The 11,261-nt window shown below is 45.8% G+C and overlaps 2 protein-coding genes across 2 annotated transcripts; one reads left to right on the forward strand and one right to left on the reverse strand.

Moving 5' to 3' along the window:
* The first annotated feature begins 275 nt into the window (after positions 1-275).
* On the forward strand, positions 276-1,790 carry LOC141627629 (F-box/LRR-repeat protein At3g26922-like). The gene has a single exon (XM_074440882.1). The coding sequence runs from the start codon at positions 276-278 to the stop codon at positions 1,788-1,790; it is 1,515 nt and encodes a 504-aa protein (XP_074296983.1).
* A 481-nt stretch (positions 1,791-2,271) lies between these two features.
* LOC141627692 (F-box/FBD/LRR-repeat protein At5g53840-like) lies at positions 2,272-3,558 on the reverse strand. The gene has a single exon (XM_074440935.1). The coding sequence runs from the start codon at positions 3,556-3,558 to the stop codon at positions 2,272-2,274; it is 1,287 nt and encodes a 428-aa protein (XP_074297036.1).
* Positions 3,559-11,261: the final 7,703 nt, after the last annotated feature.

Below are 11,261 nucleotides of genomic sequence, written 5' to 3' on the forward strand. Positions count from 1 at the left end.
TAGTCTGAAATGAGGGAGGTCAATGTCGGGTTTATTGTGGGTTAAACTAAGAATTGGATTAATATGGGAAGACCACCTATACTATAGATTATTCTTGTTAATTTTTTCTTAAATAAATAGGTTAAATTTATTTGGATATTTTACATGGTAGCCGTATATTTTTTTTAGAGAGAATATCCCAATTTATATTCATTTGCAGTAGAAGTCAAATTAGGTTATACACAGTCAAATCATAACTCAACCAAAACTCTCTTTAGCCACTTTAAACCTCATCGATGGCCGTCGAAGAAAAGACGATGAAGAGACGAAGGAAAAATAACAACTTTCAAAGCGTAGAACAAACAAATGACCTTCTAAGTTTGCTCCATGACGATATACTTATCGTGATTATCTCCTGTCTTCCTCTTCGATCAGCCGTTGTCACCGGGTTACTATCCCGTAGATGGCGTGGTCTATGGAAGAACATATCCTCCATTATCATAAGCGATAGTAAGTCCGATTATAAGTTTATATTTTCTGATGTTTTTCTTAACGTCATGTTGCAAATTAATTCCCCTTTCATCCATCGTTTCCATCTCGATTTTGATGGCAATTTTTCGAGCAAGCATAGGCGGCCTCCTGACTATTCTTGGCTTCGCCGAATTTGTGACTGGAATGTCCGTGAACTCAATTTTACGCGCCCCTCTTATTTTTATGGTAAGTATAAGCTTAGATTACCGAGTTATATTTTTCAAACGCGGTCACTGGTATCCATTGAGTTGGACTCAATGGTCGATTGGGAGTTACCTAACGATGCTGATCCCATCATTTTACCCAATTTGAAGAAGCTAAGCCTTAATTTTTCTTATACTCGTTGCGAGTTCCTGGGAAAGCTAATCAAATCTTGTCTATCTCTTGAAGAGTTGTCTTTAGATCAGTGCCTAGATTTTAGGACAGATGGTTATTTGAAATGTTCGAATCAAAATCTAAGACGATTATTTATAAACTGGAGGTCCGGGAGTAAAAGCAAAATTGTGATTAACGCCCCAAAATTAGAGTATCTGAATGTTTGTGCTCCGTTAGCTGCGGTAGTTTGCCTTGACGAAGAACCAATTGCGTTGCGTGAAGCTAAACTCCAAATTTGTGAAAAGCATCATCGTCTAGACGATGAAGAAAAGAAGTTGATGTCAAAATTTTATGAAGCGATTTCTAGTGTTGGGTGGATTACCCTGGATGTTGCGGTTCTAGGTTGCATATCATTCGTGTTTCGCAATGTAACTAGGCTTACACTAAACATGAAAACATACCCCGATATCCTCGATACTAATTTATTGTTGTCATTACTGAAAGTGTGCCCTGTGCTAGACGTTTTTACTCTAAAACTTGAAGAAGGTAATAGTAGACATAAACCGTGGTTGAAACTCTCCTCACACTCTCGTCGTTCAAGCACCTTACGACGAGTACTCAAGAGGGTGGAGGTAGAAATCGACTGGTGGGATTACAGAGTCCCATCAAAATCTTTCGTGGAGTTAGTAGGATTCTTGTTACTAAGCGGCACTATCGATGCAAAGCATTTCCATTTTAGGTTACGTGCTGCGAGATATTGTAGAAAGGAATCTGTAGAGCGTATAAGAAGAATGGAAAAAGACTTATGCAGGATATTTCACCAAGCTCCAATGGTTTCAAAGAGACATGAGGTTGAATTTGTAGGGGAGTTTTACAAGCTGTCTCGTAATGCTTGTCGGAAATTTTCAAGAGCAAATCGGGAAATCATCTATTTTAGTTGTTCGCAACCACGAATAGAACTTTAGTGTTTTTTTTTCTTTTTTTTACAATAGTGAATGTTGCATCTTATGCAAAAGTATACTTTTCATTGTTTAAGTTGCCGTTTATATTATCTTACAAAGTTACAATAGGCAGGAGTCTTTGAAACATTGCGATACAATGAGTCAATGATTGTTTAAGTTGCCGTTTATATTATCTTACAATTATTGTTGGTTTCGTGATGTTTCCGCTGCAAGTTCATAACTCTGACAATTTTCGTATCATAAATTAAATAGATGTTTCTCATAAATTGATAAGTTAACAGATAGAGCTAAGCATAAATTACAGAGTACATATGAATACCATAGAATCATGCAGATGTCAGCTAGTTTAACGGGTATAGTCATGGGGGTGATACACTCATGACCTCAGTCCAAACCCCGTCAGTAGCATATTCACTCATGTGACTCCCTTCACACACACAAAAATACGTAAAATTGCTAGGAGTTAAAAGCCGTAGGGATAACTTCATCTACTGCTTGTCAACCTTTTCAACCGACTATTCGAAACATATTTGTGAAACATCCCTACAAATTCAACCTCAAATTGCCTTGATGCCATATAATACTTGCATAGTAGCTTGCACAAATTCAACTCCTCTTTTCGTCTAAGATTTAAATTACTTTTCTGTGCGAAATGTTTAGGACAGCCCACCCTTAAACAGAAGTGATCTATGTCTATTTCGCCGCTTAACAAGTACCGTACTAACTTTAGGAATGATTGTGCAACCTTATGATATGTCCAACCACCTTCGATCTCTATCCTCTTGAGTACTCGTCGTGAGGTTCCTATACGGCCAGGATTCATTAGGGTTCTATCCTCGATACTTATATCCCACAAGTCTAGGGTAAGTACGTCTAATAAAGGACATAACTCGATTAATGACAGCACGATCTCAATGTTGTGGCACAATTTCATATTTAGTGCAAGTCGATTTACGTTGCCAAAGACGGTAGACACATTATCTAGTACAAAAACGTCAAGCTTGAGGAACCTAACATTACTAATAGCCCCATAAAATTCCGACATTGCCTTGTTTTGATCCTCGGATAAACGTTCATTGCTGCCGCTGTTAATTTCTGCTTCATAGAACGAAAGAGGTTTCTGTTTAAAGCGAAATATGACGGATTTTAGAGTATGCGCAACCAACTGCTCCAACTTTGGGGTATTAAGCACAACTATGATATTCCCTATAATACTTGTGCGGATATCCAATCGTCTTAAATTTCGATTGGAAATAATAATATCATGTTGAAATCCGTCGCAATACAAGAATTCTAAAAGCAAATCCTCGAGAGATGGACAAGCCTTCAATAGCGTTGCCAGCAACTCAAAATTGAAAGGAAATTGGTTAAGCAACAATCTTTTCAAATTCGGAAGATTGATTTGATCAGGCAACTGCAAACCAATTATCGACGTCAACTTGAGTTCACGGACATTGCGGTCACAAGCTTGCAGAAGCAAAGAATCCAAAGGAGGCGACCAGATCGTGTTTTTACCTTGATCTATTGATTCGATAACAAAACGGTCTATTGACGGTGAGGTAATATGCGTCATGAACTCAGGAAAGTACTTTAATTCATGGCTGCCTATATTTATAGAGATTACTTTAGTCCAAAGACCACGCCATTGACGGGATAAAGACCCCGTAACGATGGCTAGTCGGAGAGGAAGCAAAGAGATAATTCCGATAAGGATTTCGACAGGAAGAATGCTGAGCCTGTCATAGCTTTGTTTTCTACGTTTGATAGTCATCTATGTTTTCTACGAAAAAGGTTTAAGCGTGTGTGGCGTGTGTATTTAACCTAATTTTTTTAACTTACGACTTCCGAGTCTAATGGCCCGACTAGGGGTGTTAACGAGACGAGCCGAGCCCGAGCTTGGCCTTGCTCGGCTTGTGCTCAAGAACCAAAACTTGAGCTCGAGCCAGTTTCGAGCTTACCCGAGCTTGAAAAAAAAAGGTGCTCGTTATCAAGCTTGCGAGTTTTAATGTGAGCTCAAGCCAAACTCAAGCCCAAACCGAGCCTATATATAATTTGCCAATTTTTTGATTTTTTTCCCCGATATTTTCAATAAGAAGACAAGAATGTTGTATGTAGAAATAATTGGCAAATCAGCGAGACATTTGATATGTGTGATACAAATATATAATCATGATAAAATATTTTTATAACATATGAGCAATATCTTAAAGCGGCGTTCATGATAGAATATTTTTATAACATATGAGCAATATCTTAAAGCGGCGTTTATGTAAACTTCTTTTTCTATTGTTTTTGGCTCTTATAGCTTCTTTGTTTTCCTTTTCTTGGCAAAAATTTAAGGAAACTCTGTTTATGTAAACTTCTTATTATTTTTGGGGTAAAAGTAATTTATCTTATACTCCATTTAGGCCCTGTTCTTTTGGACTGAAATTGTCTCAATCAATCAATCAAATTGAATCAACTTAATGGAGTGAATCAATCGAATCAACTTAATGGAGCTGAATCAATCGAATCAACTTAATCAATCGATCTCAAATCGAATCAATCAATCAATCAAATAATAATAAAAAGATTATATTAATAATAATAATAATAATAATAATAAATATTATTATAATATTATTCATTAATAATAATAATATATTATTATAATCTAATAATAATAATCTAATAAGATATATAAAAAATAAAATAATAATATATTAATAAATATAGTAATAATAATAATAATAATAATAATATTAGTAATATAAATGATAACATTAATAATAATAATAATAATAATAATAATAATTTAATATATATTAATAATAATAACTAATAAATAAATAATAATAATAGGTCTAATATAATAACTTATTAATATAATAATATTAAATATAATAATTGTTCCGGGTGTAATTCCAGAGTAGATATTTGTTACCACTCGTAGCCCGTAGAATGATGTCTTTGCTTGAATCCTCCTTGCGGTCTCCTGAAACGATGAACAAACTGAGGGCTCGGCTTTGGCCGAGCGTACTCACTCCGACGCTCAAGTCAGTAAACTTAGAGAGAAGTTGGTATAACTTGGCTAAGAGTGTATTGTAGAGAGATAAGGAAGATATTACCAGATGAATAGTGGTTATTAGGTCCATTTGTGGATCCTTTCCTCAATGAAGGTTGAGGAGTATTTATAGGCATTCACCTTTTGTCACGTAGTGGCCAAGTGGCCATGTGGCTATCAGGTGGAAAGACCGTTGTACCCTCGGCCGATGGACCAGTGTCAGGCTCGCCGAGGGTCTTGGATATGAGTACGCGGATATGTGCCCCGGCTGGCTAGTTGTCAGGCCGAGACCCAAGTGACAGGCCGATGGATTGCATCGGCTAGACTGTCTGAGTCGTTGACTTTGCTGTGGATACTCTTGACCTTGCTCAATATGTTGACTGGGTCAGCGGTGCAGAATATGCCCCATCAATTTGCCCCCAGCGTAGTCTATGCCGTGGTATGGGCTCCGATGTATGTTGAGCGTATATTCTGCGTAAGTCCCCATCAGAAAAATTTCTGGTATCGGCGTCTTCTGATGCATCGGCGTGGTTCTTGTTAGGCCGTGCCGTATCCCCCCTCCACATGGATGCGTAAAGGGTATCCGATGTGGGAAAGAATGTGACGCTGGCCGTGACTAGGGCTGGGAGTGCCGGTTATTTTTGGTTGCCCCCGGCCGGTGCTTCCTGACCTGGTTGATCATGTGGCCGGCGGATAGCAGGTACCTAGGAATTTGCTGAGGGAGATGGATAGGCGAAGAGATGTGAATGGGCGTGTTGAATACGCTTGGTAACTGTAGCATTGATTGACATTTAACTGTTGCAACGATTGACATTCCGTGGTTGCATGTCTGACGCGTGTCTGTTCGCTGATTGGTTGACTCTTCATGGGCTGTGCCCTGATTGGCCCTTCTTCATGGGCTTTTCCCTATAAATAGGGCAGTTCTTCCGTGATTTTGGCCATTACTTTCATTTCTTCAAATTTTCTAAAATTTTTACCAAGATCTTCATCTCTCTAAACTCTCAAGGGTTTCCATTTCCTTGAATCTTCAGAGTTTTTGATCCGGCGAGTGTATTTCTTCGAGGTAATCAAACAACTTCTTTTATTTCGTTAGTAATTATTGCGAAAATGTCTTCTGTTGATGCTGGACCTAGTAAACCCGCGTCGGGGGGCCCTAGGTCTCCTTCTCCTGAAATTGATCCTCAAATTCTTGAGGAATGGGAGGACTCTGATTCCTATGGTGATTTTGGTGATGATTTTGGTGATGAAGTGGAGAGCCCTCGTCCTAATGAAGGGAGGCAGTACGTCCTGGATCACGGCGACGCTTGTAAGGTCCATCCTGACCGTGCTTGGACTCATAAGCTCGCCAGTTGTTCAGGCGACAAATTTTTCGAGGGCCATTTTTTCTTTGGTAGGGGATACAAAATTGTTATCCCTGAGGAGGGTCAGGCCGTCTGTTGCCCTCCACCGGGCCATACTGGCGTGTATATGCAGCATTTGGAGTATGGGCTCCGGTTTCACCGAATGGGGTACGTCATGGCCATTATTAGAGCCATGAACGTTGCCGTTGCACAACTACACCCGTTGGCTATGAGGACCATAATTGGCTTTGTCTGGCTCTGTCTCTTCAAGGGAGAGGCCCCAACGGTGAATTTATTCCGCCGGCTTCACTGTCTCAAACCATTCTCTGGCCGCGTCGGATGGTACAGTGTGCAGAAAGAGTCGGGTTATGTCTCTGTCGACAAACCTCCTTCTTGCAAGGACTGGCAAGGCCGGTGGGTGTACGTTAAGGTGCCGGATGACTATCCGCTTCCATGCTCCTTCCAGCACCGAGTTAACTTGCGGTGTGAGACTCAGGCGGAGCACGATAGATGGGTTTCCCGGAAGAAGCTCAAAATGGATGCCAGCAGCGTCTATCTCAAGGAGGATGAGAGGCTGGCCCTGAGGCTCTTTGAGGTGGACAAGAGTGGGGTGCCGAAAAGATGGATTCCCCCGACGCAGATCATCCTCCAGGATGAGCCGCTCTGCCATGTCGGCCTCATACCGGCCCTAGCACAGGGTGAGTGGGGTCGGTGTGAGGCCCATCGCCGCTCTTAACGCTCTTGTTCCTCGAGCTTCGATTTATTTCCCTTACCTTAACTCTTGCGTTGTTTCTTTCGCAGATCACTTTGGAAAGGACTTGTCTGAGAATCTTCTCCGGAGAATGGGGCTGCACAAAGATGGGACCGTTGCTAACTTACATCCCAAGGCCTTAGCCCATGACCGCAGGAAGTCGCCGAGTGATCTTTTGGAACAAAGGGTGAAAGGCCTGAGCGTGGAGGAGGCTCAAGCGAGGGTCGTTAGCGGTGTAGTGCGTCGGACGCGGAAGACGGCTTCGACCCCGGTTCAACCTCCTATCCCCTCCCCTAAGAAGGTGGAGATTGTTGATATTCCTGATGAGGGGGACTCCGATGCGGAGGGATCTCCCCTCATTCGTAAGAGGAAGAAGACAGCCTCTACCGCCGGCGAGGAGGTGCCTCCTCCGGCCAAGAAGGCCAAGCATGGTACCTATCTGTCCCGTGACTTAAAATCTAGCCGGGCTTTCTGATATGTCGATACACGTTGATACTGATGTCTTTATTAAATTTTTGCAGACCAACCGCAGTCGGGTTTTGCCGTCGTTGGGCAGCAGGTGGAGGGGTCCTCTGCGCAGGTTGGTGATCAAAGCGTCACCGTCAACCCTTCATCCCAGAAGGCTTCCTCCTCCCAGCCGCAGGCTGGTGGTCAAATTGTTACTACCGTCCCTTCATCCCAGAAGCCTTCCGTCTCCCAGCTTATAGAGGAAGGCACGAAGCTAATTAGGGAGTTGGCAAGGTGGAACGTGGCTACCGGTGCTCGTCTTAAGGAGCAGGAGAAGACCGTGGCTCGCGTTGTTCATGAGCGCAATGTCACTAAGCGGGTGGCTGTGTCGGCGAAGCTGGATCTCCTTAATGAGCGGAAGCTTAGGGGAGATGCTGAGAAGGCGCTCTTGGCTGAGAGAAAGCTCAGGGAGGACGCTGAAAAGGAGGTCCTTGCTGAGAGAGCCAAGAGCGAGGCTGCGGCAGCCGAAGCTGCGAAGTTGCTGGTGAAGTGCAACCTTGTTCAGGGGCAGGCCGACCTCTATCTCCAGCAGAAGAACGAGTTCAGGGGCTTGTTTAAGGCCCAGGCGGAGGTGGTCCGGAGCAAAGAGGCCATCATCAAGCAAAAGGAGGAGGACCTTGAGATGCTCCAAACCGTCATGCTCCCCAACCTGTGCGCTGAATTCCGGGACTTGGCCGAAGGAGCTGCTAGGGAAACAATCGGGGAGCTTTTCCCTCTTGATGGTTCCTTCCCGTGGGGCAAATATGACGAGCTGCTTGAGGACAAGCTTGAGGCCAAGGAGAAGGAGGCGGTGGAGAAGGCCAAGGAGGCGTCGAGGGCGAAGATGGAGAAGGAGGCGGCCGCGGAGAGAGCAGCTCTTGCGGAGAAGGCTAAAGCGGCCAAAGAGGAAGCCGAGAGAATGAGGGCAGCTGATGATGCCGAGGCCAAGGCGGAGGCTGCCAGAAAAGCTGCTGGGTTGCCTGTTGAAGAAGATGCGGCCACCGCTGCCGTAGGTGAGCAGCGACAGACATAGGAAGGCGGGCGGTCGTCACCAGGCTCACCCGGCGTCTCTGATAGCTTCAGCTCCTCACTAATACCATGGGCTGCTTGATGAGAACAAGTTTACAGCAGATCTGCTTCAGCTCCTCATACACTACTATGTGTTGCTTGATGAGAACAAGTTTACAGCAGATCTGTTTCGGCTGTTCGGGAGCCAATTACTTAGGCCTTCCTCCCTGCCCTCTTTTGGTGCTTCAAATGACGCTTGTAATTTTTGCTTTTCTTTCCTTGTATTTTGTACAACTTTGGTAGGTTGTGTTTTGGCCTATCCCAATGGGGACGGCCGTCGTCCGGATTCTTCTTGCCTGTAAACTGTTATTATTAATAAGAGTTCGTTTCTTTTGCCTTCGGCATGGCCGAGGCTTTTACCTCCTTTTTGCTTGTCTGAGTTTGTCCCCTCACGTTTTTAATTGAGTCTCTTTTATTTCCGCCTTGGCTTGGCCGGGGCAGTTTAGAGTGTGCGTCTCAACTGTTAACGCTTTTAAGGCATTTTGATTTGTTTATCAATCATGCTAGCCGCGCCTGTCGCGGTATCTGCTTTCTGATGGGGACCGCCGCTCTTGTCGATACGACAGTATGAGTCGGCGTCCGGATAGCGTGTTACGCGGCGTCTACCACTTTAAGTGACTGCCGAAGCGTCTACTATTTGGGGTGACTGCCACAGTGCTACATTTCTTCATGGGGACCACCGCTCTTGTCTATGACGGTGGTCAAGCGTCCGGATAGCGTGTTACGCGGCGTCTACCACTTTAAGTGACTGCCGAAGCGTCTACTATTTGGGGTGACTGCCACAGCGCTACATTTCTTCGCAACGACTGCCGCTCTTGTCCAATCGACAGTATGAGACGGCGTCGGCGTCTTCACAACGACTGCCGCTCTTGTCCAATCGACAGTATGAGACGGCGTCGGTTCTTCACAACGACTGCCGCTCTTGTCCAATCGACAGTATGAGACGGCGTCGGTTCTTCTAACGATCGCCGCTCTTGTCCAATCGGCGGTATGAGACGGCGTCGGTTCTTCTAACGATGCGCTCTTGTCAATCGACGGTATGAGACGGCGTCGGTTCTTCACGCGCGCTCTTGTCCAATCGACAGTATGAGACGGCGTCGGTTCTTCACGGCGATGCCGCTCTTGTCCAATCGACAGTATGAGACGGCGTCGGTTCTTCACAGCGATCTAGCTCTTGTCCAATCGGCGATATGAGACGGCGTCGGTTCTTCATAACGATGCCGCTCTTGTCCAATCGACGGTATGAGACGCGTCGGTTCTTCACGGCTCGCTCTTGTCCAATCGACGAGTATGAGACGGCGTCGGTTCTTCCACAGCGATCTAAGCTCTTGTCCAATCGACAGTATGAGACGGCGTCGGTTTCTTCATGCTAGTGACTTATGGGGAAAATGGACATCTTTATGGAAGACTTTGCCGACTTTACATTAGATATAAACATGCGTCGGGGTGCCCACAACTGTTTTGGACACCTCCGCCGCTATACAAAGTCTACCAGTTTCCTAACGCCTCACTAGAGGCACTTCCCCCCCGTCAACCGTCGGTCGCATCCATGAGGTCGCCTTCCCGCCTTGAAAACGAGCTCTTCCCCTTCTCCGACTGCTTCGCCACCTTGAGGGATTGCATGTTGCATCCTCTGGCAGATATCTGGACGTTGACTACCTCGTCCTTCTCGTCTTTGGAGACGAGCTTATGCGCTTCCCCCCGGTCCGAGACGTACACCAGTGTGAGGGCCCGGATGGACATTACTGCGTCGGCGTCGCTTAGAGTGACTCGGCCTATGAGAACGTTGTAGGCGGACGAGCCGTCAATGACTACGAACTCGGCTAAGACATTCTTAGCCGCATTCCCCTCGCCGAACATCACCGGTAATCTGATTGAACCTAGGGGGACCAGGCCAGCCCCGGAGAAGCTGTATAGTGGATTGGTGCAGGGGCTCAAGTCTTTCACTCTCAGGCCGAGGCTAAGGAAGCACTCCCTGAACATGATGTTCGTGTAGGCGCTTGTGTCAATCAGGCACCTCTTCACCAGGTGGTTGGATATGTCCAAGTTGACTACGAGTGGGTCACTGTGAGGGGCGATGACTCCCTCGTAGTCCCTCCTCCCAATAGTCATATCGGGAATGTCGGGGGTGGTTGCCGTGTTGGGCACAAAGTTGATGGCCTGATACAGCTCGTTTAGGTGCCGTTTGTGCCCATGAGCTGACCCGCCGTTCTCGTTCCCCCCGATGACCACATTGATCACTCATATCCGTTGAAAAACGGATTTCTTATCAGAGCCGCTGGCGTCGGTCTTCTGGCCTTTGGCCACATACTTGTCGAGGCTTCCCTTCCGGATTAGCTCTTCGATAGCATTCTTCGAATGCCGGCGATTGTCGGTGAGGTGGCGGTGCTACCGTGGTACTCGCGATCGGCTCGAGTCACCGTCTCCTTTTGGCTTGGGAGGCCGTTCCACTTCCTCGCCCTCGCTTCGGCTCGGGCGAAGACACAGGCGGCCGATGCGACTAGAGGGGTTTTGTCATGGTAATGCCTTTGGTAAAACATTCCCGAACTCCCCCCGGCGCCCGTCGAATCCTGCTTCTGGGCAGATCTATCTGGCCGTGACCTGTTATTGTCACGGCGTTTCTCATCGGACCGTGACCGGTTATTGTCGCGGCGTTTCTCGTCCGGGCTGTCATTCCGGCGGCTTTTCTTCTCTGAGGGCTCGGCCTCGCTGGGGCCTACCCAGGTCGTGTGGTAATCTTCCACCTTGATGGCCTGGTCGGCGAACTTCCTCGCGGCGTCTAGGCC

The sequence above is a fragment of the Silene latifolia genome, chromosome 1 (genome assembly GCF_048544455.1).
Source record: "Silene latifolia isolate original U9 population chromosome 1, ASM4854445v1, whole genome shotgun sequence".
NCBI classification, from domain to species: domain Eukaryota; kingdom Viridiplantae; phylum Streptophyta; class Magnoliopsida; order Caryophyllales; family Caryophyllaceae; genus Silene; species Silene latifolia.

Coding starts and splice junctions, on each gene's coding strand:
- LOC141627629 (XM_074440882.1), top strand. CDS start 276: ATGGCCGTCGAAGAAAAGACGATGAAGAGACGAAGGAAAAATAACAAC.
- LOC141627692 (XM_074440935.1), bottom strand. CDS start 3,558: ATGACTATCAAACGTAGAAAACAAAGCTATGACAGGCTCAGCATTCTT.